The sequence below is a fragment of the Heptranchias perlo genome, chromosome 23 (genome assembly GCF_035084215.1).
Source record: "Heptranchias perlo isolate sHepPer1 chromosome 23, sHepPer1.hap1, whole genome shotgun sequence".
In the NCBI taxonomy this organism is placed as follows: domain Eukaryota; kingdom Metazoa; phylum Chordata; class Chondrichthyes; order Hexanchiformes; family Hexanchidae; genus Heptranchias; species Heptranchias perlo.
The window spans coordinates 24,737,500-24,752,710 of NC_090347.1; the positions used below are offsets into that span (position 1 = coordinate 24,737,500).

The 15,211-nt window shown below is 42.7% G+C and overlaps 1 protein-coding gene across 9 annotated transcripts in view; it reads right to left on the reverse strand.

Annotated features, from left to right (window-relative positions):
• tnrc6c1 (trinucleotide repeat containing adaptor 6C1) overlaps positions 1 to 15,211 on the reverse strand; it is a 462,004-nt gene that overhangs the window by 57,734 nt on the left and 389,059 nt on the right. For 8 of the 9 annotated variants that reach the window (XM_068004210.1, XM_068004207.1, XM_068004212.1 and 5 more), the window contains one exon: positions 131 to 2,773. In XM_068004210.1, coding sequence (XP_067860311.1) covers positions 131 to 2,773 — 2,643 coding nt within the window. Of the gene's footprint in view, positions 1 to 130; positions 2,774 to 7,307; positions 7,420 to 15,211 lie in introns of those variants that run through there. The other variant, XM_068004211.1, reaches the window with a different exon arrangement.

The window sequence follows — 15,211 nt, forward strand, 5'->3', positions numbered from 1 at the left end:
ATTTTCAGTGTCAGGAACGGAGGTGCATTTCGGTTGTGTTTCCAGAACTTCTTAAAAAATATCAATTTCCAGCACATAGGTCAACTTAAATCTCATGTTTCTAAAAAACTGAAATGCTAGTGATTCCTACCTGGACCAAGTAGTGGAGGCCGGTTTTGCGTGGCACTTGACTGATGAGGCGGAGGTGGTTGCTGTTCAGCCACGGTGTTGTTACTGCTTTGATTCACAGGATTGTTTCTATCCCACATATTTACAGTCTTCTTATAATTGGTTGGGTCTCCCCAAGCTGAGGTACCATCATCGATCTCTATTTTGCGGCGAATAGATGGTGGGGAAGGCTCTTCCCAGCCAGTGGGTTCACTGTCCTTCTGTTTTGTAGGCAAAGGACCCCCAACCCAACCCGAATTAGACTGTTTAACAGAAGCAGCCCCTCCCCAGGTGCTAACATTATTATCCTGAGGTTTATTTCCCCAGTTCTGTGGTGCATTCGATTTTGAAGGGTCTCCCCAGCTTGTATTTGGACTTGGCTTGCTGTTGGTACCGTTACCCCATCCACTAGTTTGTGATCTGGTAGTCTCATTCCAATTAGGTCCAGTTCGGTTGTTATCATTATCCCAACTGGATCCACTTTTTTTTCCCTCACCTAAAGGTCCTGCAGCAGAATCAGTCCAATCTCCTCCTCCTCCTCCACTCCCTACTACTCCCCCTCCTCCTGATGTCCAGCCTTGGTTACTTTTCTGCCCTTCACCCCAATTTTGAGGCTTAGGTTTCTGAGAGTCTGCCCAAGTTGGTGGCTTCTCCTCCTGATTAGAAACCCCACCCCAGGCATGGCCACTTTTGGCAGTGGCAGCAGCAACAGCAGTAGAATTAGCAGAATCCCCCCATCCCCCTTGGCCATTAGATACTTTGTCTCCCCAACTTGTGTTATTAGACATGACTGTAGGTGGAGGATTTCCCCACCCAGATACTGAAGAGGTATTAGTACTGCTCATGCTGGACCCATCACTTCTCCCCCCTGAGTTTGAAGACTGGGCAGCAGCCGAACCCCAGGCCTCAGTTCCATTGTCATTTTTTCGCTCAGACCTAGGGGATTGTTGAATTTCCCAGGCAATGTTCTGCTTTACTGGCGTCTGTCCCCATCCAGTATTACACAAGACTCTAGGATCCTGATCTGGCTTTGATACAACACTCTGGACCAGCCCTTGTTGTTCAATCATCTCTTTATCAGTCTTTCGTCGGCTACTTCCATGTCTTCCTCCACTTCTTCCAGTGCTTCCTTCATGATGGCTACCACCACTTTCATTGCTCCCCTCACTTCCAGTGGTACCTGATTCAGAAGGTTTGGCCCAAGAGTTAATTTGTTCATTACCTTGCTGCAAAACAGGAGTTTGGCTGCTAACACAAAGGCCCTCCCATCCACATGATGATCCTTTCCCATTGCCATTTGCTTCATTACTGGAATGCTGGTTAGAGGGTTTGCCCCATTCTCCATTTACACCATTGCTAGTGTTCCTGTTGGATGGTGTGTTACCCCAAGCTCCAATGCTACTGGGACTAGAGTGCAAGCCCCCAGTGGTACCAGCCCTTGTCCATGGCAGTACCCCAGGACTGGTAGGGGGACCAGAGTCCCAAGCATTGCTTCCAACATCCTTTTGTACAGCACTATTGGAATTGTTTGCTAATGCTTGTTTAGCACTTAAACTTAATGCAGAATTCACAGTGTCTCCATTCCCCTGACTAAACCCCGAGTTACCGTTGGTGGTTGTAGGATTTGTATGTGGCACTCCCCACACTGAGTTGCATGAAGGATTGTTCAATCCTTCGCCATTATCTCCATTGAGTTGAGAAACTGCAGATGACCCACTAGCACCAGGAAGGTTTTGAAGATGGGATGGGTTTATTGTACCCATGCCGACAGTCATTGCCCAGCCTCCTGGTACAGAAACATTAGGCAGTCCATTTGCTTGCATTGCATTGATAGGGTTTGGTGAAGAGTTTATGGGGTTAGTGTTATTTGGTCCATCAGTGTTAAGGTTCTGAGGTTGTATGCTGAAAGACACATTCTGTGAAGTGGACGTTTGTGTATCTGTGCTCTCCTGCTGCAGCAAATTTCCCCAGGTATTCAATGTACCTGTCGGACCATTATTAGGGTCACCAAGATTCTGACCAATGGGATTACTTGGACTACAAATATTTGAAGTGTTTCCTCCTCCTACAGTTCCTTGGATTTCCTGCCCAACTATAGGCCAAGCAGCTGGGTTGGCATTGGGATTAAGATTCAGGTTAATGCCAGCAGTAGATGTAGAAGTGCCCCAACAGTTTGGATTTACACTTACGATACTATCCATCTTTCCACTTCCACTGGTAGCAGAGCAGTGACCTATACCAGGAGCAGACCCTGGGGCAACACCCCACACCCTGGATGAATTTCCATTGCCACCATTTGCTCCACCTCCAATGGCACTCTGGTTTGAACTGCTTTGGACAAGTGCTCCATTACCACCATTATTGCAATTTTTGTTTTGTCCATTGAAGTTGCCTGGTGCACTCCCTGTAGCCATGCTACTATTATCTGAGCCACAGTTTGAGGCAGAGTCAGTGTCTGTGCATTCTGAGGCAGTTTCAGTCTCGTTTCCAGAAATGGAAGGCCAAGCCTCTTTGTCACTTCCGTCTATTATCACTTTATCCCAGATGCTGTTTGGTTCACTTCTAAAGGGGGATTGTCCCCAGTGGGAATTTTCATAATGAGCTCCCAGACCAGTGTGGCTGAGATCTGGAAAAGACCAAAGGAGAAGTGTAAGAAATATCTTGCATCAATCGAATAAAACAGAGTCACATGATTCAACTTCAGACTAAGTCATATAAAAACTTATAAACAATTTGCAAACTGTGATCGGTTCTATTCGTTCTCATAGAAGTTTAACTGACAACTTGAAACTGTACAAACTTAGCTCAAATTTAAAAAAAAAGTAAACTAAAGAGGTCAGAGCTGTAATTTAATATCAGCTGCCTGGATGCTGGTCATACTTCCAGTGTTGTATTAATCAAGTATTTTAAAAGTGATCGACAAAAACTATTTTTTTGGTACTCCAAGCATTTAATGTGAAATTCCCAAAATTCTAAAACAAATTCAACTGCAAAACAATGATTCTGATTGTTAGTACTGTTCATCAAAACTTTATATTCAAAAGAGGCTAATGGGAGATGTGCAAGAATAACTTGAATGAACATTCTCAGCTATTCCCTTTGCCCTTTTGGAGAAGCATGTGGCTTTCCCATGGTTAAGATCAGTAACTCACTATGTGGAGGACCGCAGACACAACCCTTTCTGTTCGTGCTTTTGCCTTCTAATAGTGCTGGCCAGTCCACTTTCCTTAGTTCCGCCATCAAAATCTGCTAAAGTTGAACTCCTTTACCTCCGAAGCCCCTAAAATTCTATCCTTGGCCCGTTCCTCTTCCTCATTCACATACTGCCTCTTGGTGACATCAAAACACATGGATTCAGCTTCCACATCTACATTGACGATTTCTAGCTCTACCTCTCCGCCACCGCTTTAGACCCCTCCACTGCCTGTGTGCTTGTCCAACATCCAGTCCTGGATGAGCTGCAATTTCCTCCAGTTAAACATTGGGAAGACCAAAACCATCATCTTGAGCGCCCGCCAGCAACTCTGTACCACTGCCACTAATTACATCTGCCTTCCCAGCGAGACGGTTTACAACCTCGCGTCCTATCTGGCCCCAAATTGATTTCAGAAGCTCATATTATTTCAAGTCTTTCTTTTCTTTCATATCCTTTCCATCACAAAAACCCACGTCTGTAATAGCACCCATCTCCACCCCTGCCTCAGCCCATCTGCTGCTGAAACCCTCTTCTGTGCTTTTGGCTCCTAGTCCCCCAACACCTCAAATTTAAAATTCTCATCCTCGCATTGAAATCCCTTCATGGCCTCGCCCCTCCCTATCTCTGTAACCTCCTCCAACCCACAATCCTCCAAGAACTCTGTGTTCATTTAACTCTGGCTTCTTGTGCATCCTCTATTCCCTTCAGCCCACTATTTGCAGCTTTGCCTTCAACTGTCTAGGCCCTAAGCTCTGGAATTCCCTCCCTCAACCTCTCCATCTTCTCCTCTTTTATGACTCCCCTTAAAACATATCTCTTTGGTTTAGTTTTGGTCACTCCTCCTATATCTCCTCCTTTGGCTTGGTGTCAATTTTTGTCTGATTAAGCACCACGGGGTGTTTTTCTATGTTAAAGGCACGATTTAAATGAAAATTGTTGAATGTTTCTATTGCACTCTTTTCCATCATAAGCCTAACCTTGATCTCCCATCATTTTGTGGTCACCATTGCCAACGTGTCTCTGACTCAGATGTGCTCTACCATCTTTTGGTCATTACTTAGTATCTGCTCCAGAAGGGCCCCTGCTTGCATGAAGGTCCTTGACCAACTGTACATCTAATATTATGTTTAGGATCATGCTTTCACTCCTATTTCATCCTTTAAATAAATTCCAATCTAGGCCTGGTAAATTGCAGTCACCCATATTAACTGCATCTGACCCTGACTGCATGTACCTTTCTTATTTGACTCAAGTTCTTGGTCCAATCCATTCTCCTGACCTGGAGGTCCACAGCAGACACCTATATATGTTTTATCATCCTCATTCATGTTCACAAGGTTTTAAAATTATTAATTACTTCATCCACACTCAGATCGGAATAGCACCATTTTCAACTAGAAATTCTGATCAAGACCATTTAAGCATGTGGATAACTTCAAATCTTGCGGGCAATACATCATGTAAAGCAGCAGACCAATAGCTTGCAAGCTATATATGTCCAGTCTTATACGCCTCCAACAGTCTGGTTGAAAAGCAGCACTGAGAACACCCTGGAAGAAAGTTATATGCCAGCCTTCTTGGCAATACGTGACTGGGAAGAAAAGTAAAGCCACCATCACCCCGGCTAAGAAAGGCATAAAAGACAGATTATGGGGAAAAAAAAGTGACAGGTTTTATGTCAAAGACAATGCACAACAGTGCAGCTTCAATATTTTCCTACCAAAGGAAACTGGGGGAGGGGTGGAAAAAATTTCAGAATTTGAAAACCTCAATAGAATCTTAGGCCTACCCACTTTATTGGATCAGTTTCCATTTCTGCATCCTAATGCAATAAACCACTTGAGCATAACCACAGCAATTTATAGGGAAAAAAATTGAGCAAGACTGTCTGCTCACTGACAAACCATACATCACTGGAAGCACTCAGATGAACAGTGCCAGCACAAAGCACTGATTTGTAAGTACAGACCGCATCTCAAAATAGTATTGATCATTTAGATATTTGGACACTTAAATTAAATTCCACATTTACACAGATAAAGTGCTAAAAACAATTATTGAAGGCACTATAATAAGGTAGCAGCACCTTAGTAACGCTGCTAATTTACGTGACTTTGAAGTTGGTTTAAATCCATTCTTCCATGTGGAAATGTAATACAGGATTTTGATGTTTAGAACATTCAAGCCTTGAACAGATATCAAAAGAAAATAGGATTAAACTAAACAGATGTGACAGCTCGAATATTTCAGGCTATCAAAAACAATTCTCATTGAAGCAGCTCTAGCGGGGTCATTTCTTTAGTGCTATAAACTATTCCCAGAGGTTAAGAGCAAGCTTTCTCCAAAACAAGGCATAACATTCCAAGAGTGGAAAAAACAGCTGCTCCTCAAGAGAAACTGACACTGCACCAATTCAGTAAACCATGTCAAGGCAGTAAAGCAGAGGAACCAAAATTAACCCCTTTTACTGCTCCATCCTGATGTCCCTGAATGGTGTACAGAAACTAATGCGGGTATTTTAGTCCCCTCCTCCCGCCCAGCAGAGTGTTAAGATAGCCGGGGGGGTGGGGGGGGGCGGTGCTGGAGATTCACACTGTGTTTCTACACCTCACCATCTTAACTTACCTGAAATCTGGCTCGGAGGAGCGGAGGCCTAATTTAAATGGCTAAGTTATGTTCTGAAGACATCATCGGGACACACACGCCATTTTAACTCCTGGGATCAGGGCTCAAAGGTTTGCTTCCTTTCCCCTTCCCACCTCACAATTCTCTCTACTGTCTCCTTTCCTCTCCCAAAGGCAGACACACATTCTGGAGTACTGATCCAAGGGCCCAGGTAGTCTTCTGGCGCTGCACACAACTGCTATATTTCAAGTGCACACCAAGACAGTGAGTGTTAGAAGGCTATTCAGCTGTTGGGGAGATCACATTCAAGTTTCACTCTGTGTTCCCTACACACATACACATGTTTCCCAGTATGGGTCACAGGATAATGATCAGTGGGAACCGTGGTTTATTTTTTCATCTATAGCCCAGGGACACTGATGCGAATTGCAGTACTGAGGCAACAATCAGTTAACTAAGCACAAACCAGGACTTGAATATGCGACCTTGTGCTTTATATAGATCAGTACCAAAGGACTTTTTTTTTGTTACAAGCCATGCTTTTCTTCCATAGAATAGCATCAAAATATTCAAATTCATAAACATTTACAGAGAAAGTTGAGAAAACAATTTAAAGCATTTTCCTAATTACATGTTGTAAGAAAACTATAGGTTTTGCTAACCAACTATATTATTCATCATTTTATGCAGATCATAAAAAAATCCACAGCTCCATTGCCATGACCACTAATCAGAATTATTTCAAGCTTAATGTTATTAAAAATTAATGCTAGAAACTTACATTATTTTATAAAAGTCACAAGAGACTTAACCAACACCATTCATATGAAAATTGAATGTCAACCACACCACGCATAAAGGTTTATATAATTTTCCATATTCCATATAGTCTAAGGCATCACTGTAATCATTTTCCAGCAATCTCAAAAGGATAAAAGCAAAATATCAAATTTGAATGTCTCTCAGCTGCTTTGGTTAGTTTAAAAAGATGCAATATTGTCCAAGACTAAAAGGACAGAGAAGCTGAGTGGCAAGTCTCTTATATGCCCCACATTATTACCAACTGAAGCTTTTCATGAGACAATAAGCAATTTTGAAAAATGAGAAGCACTATTTAAGCAAAAACATTTGTGAATTGACTTTTTATTACAGTGTTTATGCAAGATGCAGTATCCCTTTAACAAACAGCCAAGTGTTAGGACGCCATTTTCTCAGTTTCAACAGCTAACTACTTCAGATTGTATGCAGCAGCTTTCTAATGTAATGCAATACATTCAGAGAACAAAGCAGCGATTATTTGGCATTTTTCCGCTCTACAGGGGACTGCTGTGAAAAATACCTGACTGAAGGTGACGCCCAACCATCCTAGGAAACGCTACATTTTGTGCAAAGCTGCCTTCATGTCTGCACCTACGTTCGCCTGTGCTCTCTGTTTCAATATGTCGGCTGTGTACTATTTAAGCCTCATCCTGTCTACATGCCAGAAAAACTACTCTGTGTAATGTACGCTGCTGACAACCTGCACTTGCTCAGCCCTCCCCTGCTTGGAAATGCCCTTCTGAGGTGGGATTCAATATTAAGATATCAGCGACAAAGAATCTAGCTTGATTATCTAATTACTGATGACATTAAACCCATCTTCCTTTCTTTAAATTCTTTAACTGTCACAAAACATTTTCTTCTGGCAATGCAATTAGCACTAGCTGGTTTTTTGAAAGTCAGCCAAAAAAACAACCGCATTCACTGGTTGGTTGCATGCAAATAAGCTTCTGTTGTATGCCTTTTAAAAACATCAAGCATCGTTGTTTGGCATACCATTACAGCTCTGACGTTCAATATAGAACTAATACATACGTGGGCTTCATGCCAGTTTAAAGCTTTACTGTCTAATCTAGTCCACATTGGAACTAAGCATTAAAAAAGAAAACATTAATCATGAACTCTATTATTTGAAAATATAGTTTAAAAAAACTATCACGTTGCACTGCAAAACACATTTTATCTGCTACATTTAGTGCTTGCTAAAACACGCCCACATTAACATTCTGAAGTCCCTGGATGGAAAGGCACGATTCATGGTTTAGCTACAGCTTGTCAACATATGCCAATGTCCATGCAGGCTAGTATGAACAACAGCTCTACTAACAAAATGCCTTTATTGCTGTATGACTGTAAATTATAACAGAGTCTGCAAGACAGACCCAGTCAGGAAAATTTATCTTGTTGTACTGACTTGCCAAGGTGAACTGAAGGTCATGGAAAGCTGCCTATCTTTAACAGCACTGAGCACAGACATGCAACTTGGTTGCTAGGCCACAGCCCTTGTTATCCAGATTGCACTGTAAACTAAGCCTGAAGCTTTAGGCATCATCAGGTTATGTAGAATTATGAGCGGCTCCCAGCTGCTACATCAATCAGTAGTGCATAAGAAACAAACAATTTATGCACTCAAAACACAAGCAACACATCTGAACAGTTACAGAAAACACTGAAAATCCTTTCTTCTGTAATTTGTGGACCACTTCCTATTGTTTTGGAATTTACATAGTCAATTATGACACATTCACATTACTTATACAATCAGCTGCACGGGAGTATCTCATTAATTTGTACAGTAATACAAAAAAAATTCCATTCAACAACTTGCAATTATATAGCATCTTTAACATAGTAAAATGTCCCAAGCCACTTCACAGGAGCATAATCAGGCAAGAATTGACACCGTCAAAGAAGGTGACTAAAAGCTTGGTCAGAGATAGGTTTTAAGGAGCATCTTAAAGGAGGCGAGGTGGAAAGGCAGACGTTTAGGGAGGGAATTCCAGAGCTTAGGGCTGAGACGACTGAAGACATGGCTACCAATGGTGGGGCAAAAGAAGTGTGGGATGCACAACAGGCCAGAGTTGGAGGAATGCAGAGTTCCAGGAGGGTTGTAGGGCTGGAGAAGGTTACTGAGATAGGGAGGGGTGAGGCCACGGAGGGATTTGAACACCAAGATGAGAATTTTAAAATAGAGGCGTTTGTGGGCCATGAGCCAATGTAGGTCAATAATTAGAAGATGGAAGGTTGGCCAGAAGAGCATTGGAATAATTAAGCCTGGAGGTAACATGAGCATGAATGAACATTTCAACAGCAGATGGGTTGAGGTAGGAGTGAAGACAGATGATGTTAAAGAGGTGGAAGGAGGCTGACTTTGTTATGGAGAGGATATGAGGTTGAAGGGTCAGTTCAGGGACAAATAGAACGTTGAGGTTACAGACACTCTGGTCCAGCCTGAGACAGTGGCCAGGGAGAGGGATGGAATTGGTGGCTAGGGAACGGAGTTCATGGAAGGGGCCAAAGACAATGGCTTCTGTCTTCACAATGTTTAATTGAAGGAAATTTTGGTTCATCCAGGACTGGATGTCAGACAAGCAGTCTGACAACACAGAGACAGTGGAGGGGCCGAGAGAGGTGGTGGTGAGTTAGAGCTGGGTGTCGTCAGCGTATATGTGGAACCTGACGTCATGTCTTCGGATGATTTTGTCAAGGGGCAGCATGTAGATGGGGAATAGGAGGGGGCCAAGAGTAGATCCTTTGGGGACTCCAGAGGTTACGGTGCAGGACAAGAAGAGAAGCCATTGATGGAGATTCTCCGGCTATGACTGCATAGCCAAGAGTGAAACTAGGCAAGAGTAGTCCCGCTCAATTGGACAATGGAGGAGAGGTGTTGGAGGACGACGGTGTGGTCAACTGTATCAAAGGTGACATTCAGGTGGGGAAGGATAAGGAGGCATAGAGCACCATGGTTACAGAAAATGTCATTTGTGACTTTGATTAGGGCCGTTTCAGTGCTGTGGCAAGGACAGAAACCGGATTGGAGAGGTTCAAACATGGAATTGTGGGAAAAATGGGCATGGATTTGGGAGACGACAACACGTTCAAGGACTTGAGAGGAAAGGGAGGTTGGAGATGGGGCGGTAGTTTGCAAGGACAGAGGGGTGAAGGATGGGTTTTTTGAGCAGGAGGTTGATGACGGTAGATTTGAAAGGGAAGGCGACAGTACCCAAGGAGAGGGAACCGTCATACTAAACATTACACAGAATGAAGGTGATGATGCTATGACAGATTTATGTAAACAATTAGACACATGTTTGTTTCTGCAGAACACCACATTGCATAAGAATTCTGTCACCAAAAGTAACATTTTCAATAGGAAAAAGGTTTATGTTCCAGGTCAGTTACCAGGATTTCTAACTTGAAAGACAGATTGAAACTGCAAACTTCTATGCTGAAATGTAAACTATTTTTAATTTGTTTCATGCTTGCCATGTCTAAACACCTATATCGATCTCTGAATCATTGAAGAAACCTTGGTTACTTGGGCTAAAATATTTTACATCCTTATAATAAATTAGATTAGCAGTAATATGCTTGAAAAATTACTTAACTTATTGTTGTTATGGTCTTGCCCATTCTGTGAAAGTTGTTCAGCCTCCATATACAAACAGGATGCTACCATTCATCCACAGGGGAAAATACCTAGGACACTGTCCCTTGAAGAACATAGCAGCCTTAGGAGTCGTGTGATCTCCATCCCCCACTTCTATATAAAAAACCTTGCATGGATCAAGTCCGTAATTTTTTGGCAGCAGCAGGGAACCTGGGTACCCAGGTAATCCGAACTTCACAAATAAAAAAATAGTAAAAAAGCTCTAAACTGATGAAAGAGGTCAGCTAAGAGGGTGTTCTGTATGTGGAGGTTGAACTGCTTTTAAATATCACTTCTAAAGTAGGTAATTGAACATTTTCCTCATTTGTTCAATCGCAACTTATAACGAGGAGTACATTATAGCTGTATAGATATTATTGACAGTGGGTTTCCGTGGGCCTCCACCTTCAGCCAACCTGGAACACAGCCAAAAAAAACCCATCTCATCCTGAACTGCCAAAACAAAAATGCTTAGTAAAAAGCATGTATACAGTTTCAATTTGCCACATTGCAAGAGAAACCTTCTGTATGATCGTTCATTAAATGCCCACTGCATGAGCTCCAACTCCTAATTTATGTAAATTGCACACTGTCCTGTACTAATGTGTATTAACTGGTTTGTTTCCTTTGGTAATCCTTCGTCTAACAAAATGCTGTGACATAAATTTGCTCAACATCCAGTCTTGGATGAGCCACAATTTCCTCCAATTATACATTGGGAAGACCAAAGCCATCATTTTCGTCCCCCGCCACAAACTCCCATACTCATGCCATCAATTCCATTTCCCTCCCCTACCACTGTCTCAGGTTCAACCAGCCTGTTTACAACCTCGGTGTCCTTTTCAACTGAGCTGAGCTTCCAACTCCATATCCTCTCCATCACAAAGACTCCCTACTTCCACCTCCGTAACATCATCATCATCTTCTGCCCCTGCTTCAGCAATCCTCATCTATACCTGTCATTCCCAGACTCGACTATTCCATTGTTCTCTTAGCTGGCCTCCCACCATCCACCTCTGTGACTATCAGCACATCCAAAACTCTGCTGCCCAAACCTTGTCCTGCACCAAATCCCAACTCATCTATCACCCTTGTCCTTGCTGACTGACATTAAGTCCCCTAACATCTCCAATTTAAAATTCTCATCATTGTGTTTAAGTCCCTTCAAGGTCTTGTCCCGCCCTCTCTCTAAAACCTCCTCCAAACCTACAACCCCGCCCAGAACTCTGCGATACTCCAACTCTGGCCTCATGCATCTGTCCGCCTCCCTTCACCCCACTATTGGCGGCCATGCATTCAGTCATCTAGGCCCTATACCCTGGAATTCCCTCCTTAAATCTCTCCGCCTCTTCACCTCCCTCTACTCCTTTAAGACCTACCCTCATTTGCAGGAGTATACAGAGTCCATTGGCACAGTTGTATACACTAACATTAATGACATTTTAAGCTTGTATTTACTAGTATTACATGCCTGAGCTGAGGAAACCCAGTACACATAGAAAATCTGTTGCATTTATAAAAAACAGAACAAATCCGCTTCTGATCTCACTGAATTCAATGAATTTGCTGATTCCTATGCCTCACTGTACATCTCAGAATGTCAAATCACACAGAAGAAAGCTGGGTCACCTGACAGGCCAATGGGATCAAGACAGCAGTAGAAGGGTGAGTATCTTGGTCTGATGGTTTGGGAGCTGAATTCTACAAAGCTCTGCTCCCTGAACCAGCACCACTGCTGTTGTAACTCTACAGGGGCAATTTTAACCCTACCCGCCTGGCGGAAACCAGGTAGGCAGACAATTAGAATTGGCCGGGTTACTTACCAGACAACATCCCACGTGGATTCCACTGCCTTGAGCTTTAGCTTGCTCTTCTGAGCCGATGGGGTTCTTCTTGCTATATGTAGATTGTGGTCCAATGGGTTCCAACCGCAATTTTAATTGGTGACCTGAGCAGGGAAGCCAACGTGGTTTTCCTGACAGGTAAAGATAGCGGGCAGAGGAGCTAGGGACAGAAAAGGCCCAAACAGGTAAGTTTTTTTTTACTTCTTTTTCCCCGCTTTCCTTGCAGGGCCAGAAGGAGCACAAGTGCTCATCCAGGCTTGGCAAGGAAAGTTCAGCCCTGCCCCGTCACATGCAGTCCCGCCCTTCCCGAAAACATCACGTGACTTACCTTGTTGCCGGTGACCATGCCTTCAGTACCGGCCCGTGGCCTCCTGCTGCCTGAAATTCAGCTCTCTTCCCCCAGCCAGCTGCCGCTTCGTGCCCCTTTTGGGTGGGCAGCTGATCAGGGGCATGCAGATGAGGCCCAGGAGTTAAAAATTCTTTGGCGTCATGCTGCCGAAGTCAGAAGAGTTCAGCGCTCACCTCGGCCCCTGCTGCCCAATTCCCGCTCCGGGTTAAAATTGGGGCCATTTTGATTGCAGCAAAATTACTGGATTGACAACTTGTACATTTTACATTTCTTTTCTGAACAAAGTCTTGTGACCTAATTTAATTTCAAACTTACATATTGGACAGTACATATTGTACTATATTTGTCTTTCAGTTTCACCAGCAGGTCCCTTAGTCCTATGCATATTGCAGTAATACCCCCCCACCCACCCTTCCACTGTTCTCTTCATCCTTTCAAGAGCACTTTAGTGAATTAGAATACGTTAACATTACATGAATACAAAGAGGTTAGGAAAGAAGTCAAAAAAACAATTAGGAAAGCAAAGAGGAACAATGAGATTAAATTATCAAGAAATGTAAAAAGAAATAGTAAAGTATTCTACAATTATACAAATAACAAAAGAAAAATCAGGATAGGGATAGGGCCAATAAGGGATGCACAAGATAAATTCACAAGGAACGACAGCAAAATGGCAGAAATATTGAATAGTTACTTTGCCTCTGTATTTACCAGGGTGACTAACAAGGTGGGCAGGAGATTAGAAGAGATCGAAAAAGATATTAAAACATTTAAGATAGAAAGGGGGGAATATAATTGAAAAACTAATCAAACTTAGGGAGGATAAAACCCCTGGTCTGGATGGATTGCATCTGCGAATATTAAAAGAAGTGAGGGAGGCGGTAGCAGAGGCACTATTACGTATATATAAAAATTCACTAGAAAAGGGAATAGTGCCAGAGGACTGGTGGACAGCTAACGTTATTCATATATTTAAAAAGGGAGATAGAACAAGTCCAGGGAACTATAGACCAGTTAGCTTAACGTTGGTGGTAGGGAAGATAATGGAATCTTTACTCAAAGATGTAATAGAAAGACATCTAGAGAGCGAAAATATAATAAAGAATAGTCAGCATGGATTTCAGAAGGGAAAGTCATGCTTGACCAACCTTATTGACTTCTTTGAATTGGTAAGAGAGTAACAAGGGTAATGCAGTAGATGTAATATATTTGGATTTTTAAAAGGCCTTTGATAAGTTACCGCAATGTAGACTCATGGCTAAGCAAGTGGAGTCAGGGGACAGTTAGCAGAATGGATAGCAAGTTGGCTACAAAAGAGAAAATGTAGAGTAGGGGCTAAGAGTAGCTACTCAGACTGGCAAAAGGTGGGAAGTGGTGATCCACAGGGATTGATGCTGGGACCACTGTTGTTCACAATTGATTTGGATTCGGCAATCGGAAGTACAATTCCAAAATTTGCAGACGACACCAAATTGAGGGATGTACTAAATAAAAAGGAAGAATGTGTCAAAATGCATGAGGACATTAATAAACTTGCAGAATGGGCATGTAATTGGCAAGTGAATTTCAACATAGATAAGTGTGAGGTGCTGCATTTTGGTAGGAAGAATAGGAGGCCACATACTGCTTGGATATTAAGAGTCTAAACGGGATAGAGGAGCAAAAGGATCTTGGGGTACAGATACACAAATCACTAAAAGTAGCGACGCAGGTTAATTAGGCCATAAAAAAAGGCAAATCAAGCACTAGGGTTCATTTCTAGAGGGACAGAATTGAAAAGCAAAGTAGTTATGTTAAACTTGTATAGAACTTTGGTTAGACCACACTTGGAGTATTGTGCACAGTTCTGGTCTCCATATTATGAAAAGGATATAGAGGCCTTGGAGAGGGTGCAAAGAAGATTCACAAGGATGATACCAGAACTGACAGGACAGCCTTATCAGGAAAGACTGAACAGGTTGGGACTCTTTTCTCTAGAAAAGAAGGCTGAGTGGTAGCCAGATTGAGGTCTTTAAGATAATGAAGGGGTTTGATAGGGTAGACGTGGAGAAAATGTTTCCACACGTAGAGGGAGTCCAAAACTAGAGGTCATAAATATAAAATAGTCGCTAATTAATCCAATAGGGAATTCAGGAGAAACTTCTTTATCCAAAGAGTGGTAGGAACGTGGAAAGCACTACCACAAGGAGTAGTTGAGGCAAATACATAGATGCATTTAAGGGGAGGCTAGATAAGCATGAGGGGGAAGGAATAGAACGGTATCCTGATAAGGTTAGATGAAGTCGGGAGGGAGAAAGCTCACGTGGAACATAAATGCCGGCATTGACCAATTAGACCGAATGGTCTGTTTCTGTGCTGTAGTTTCGATGTAATTCGATGAATCTCTCGAGTCGGATGTCTTAACAGCAAACCATGTGAAAGTCCCTGATTTTACAGCAATAGCAAGCATAATATATCCGGCATATTGCAGTTCAACATAACTGCGTTACAGTCATGGTCTCAGAATTGGTGCACATAGCTCTTCCATTTGGCACTGCAAGCATTTCAGGTATAAAATCTCTTGGATGCCAAGGCTGTTTGAA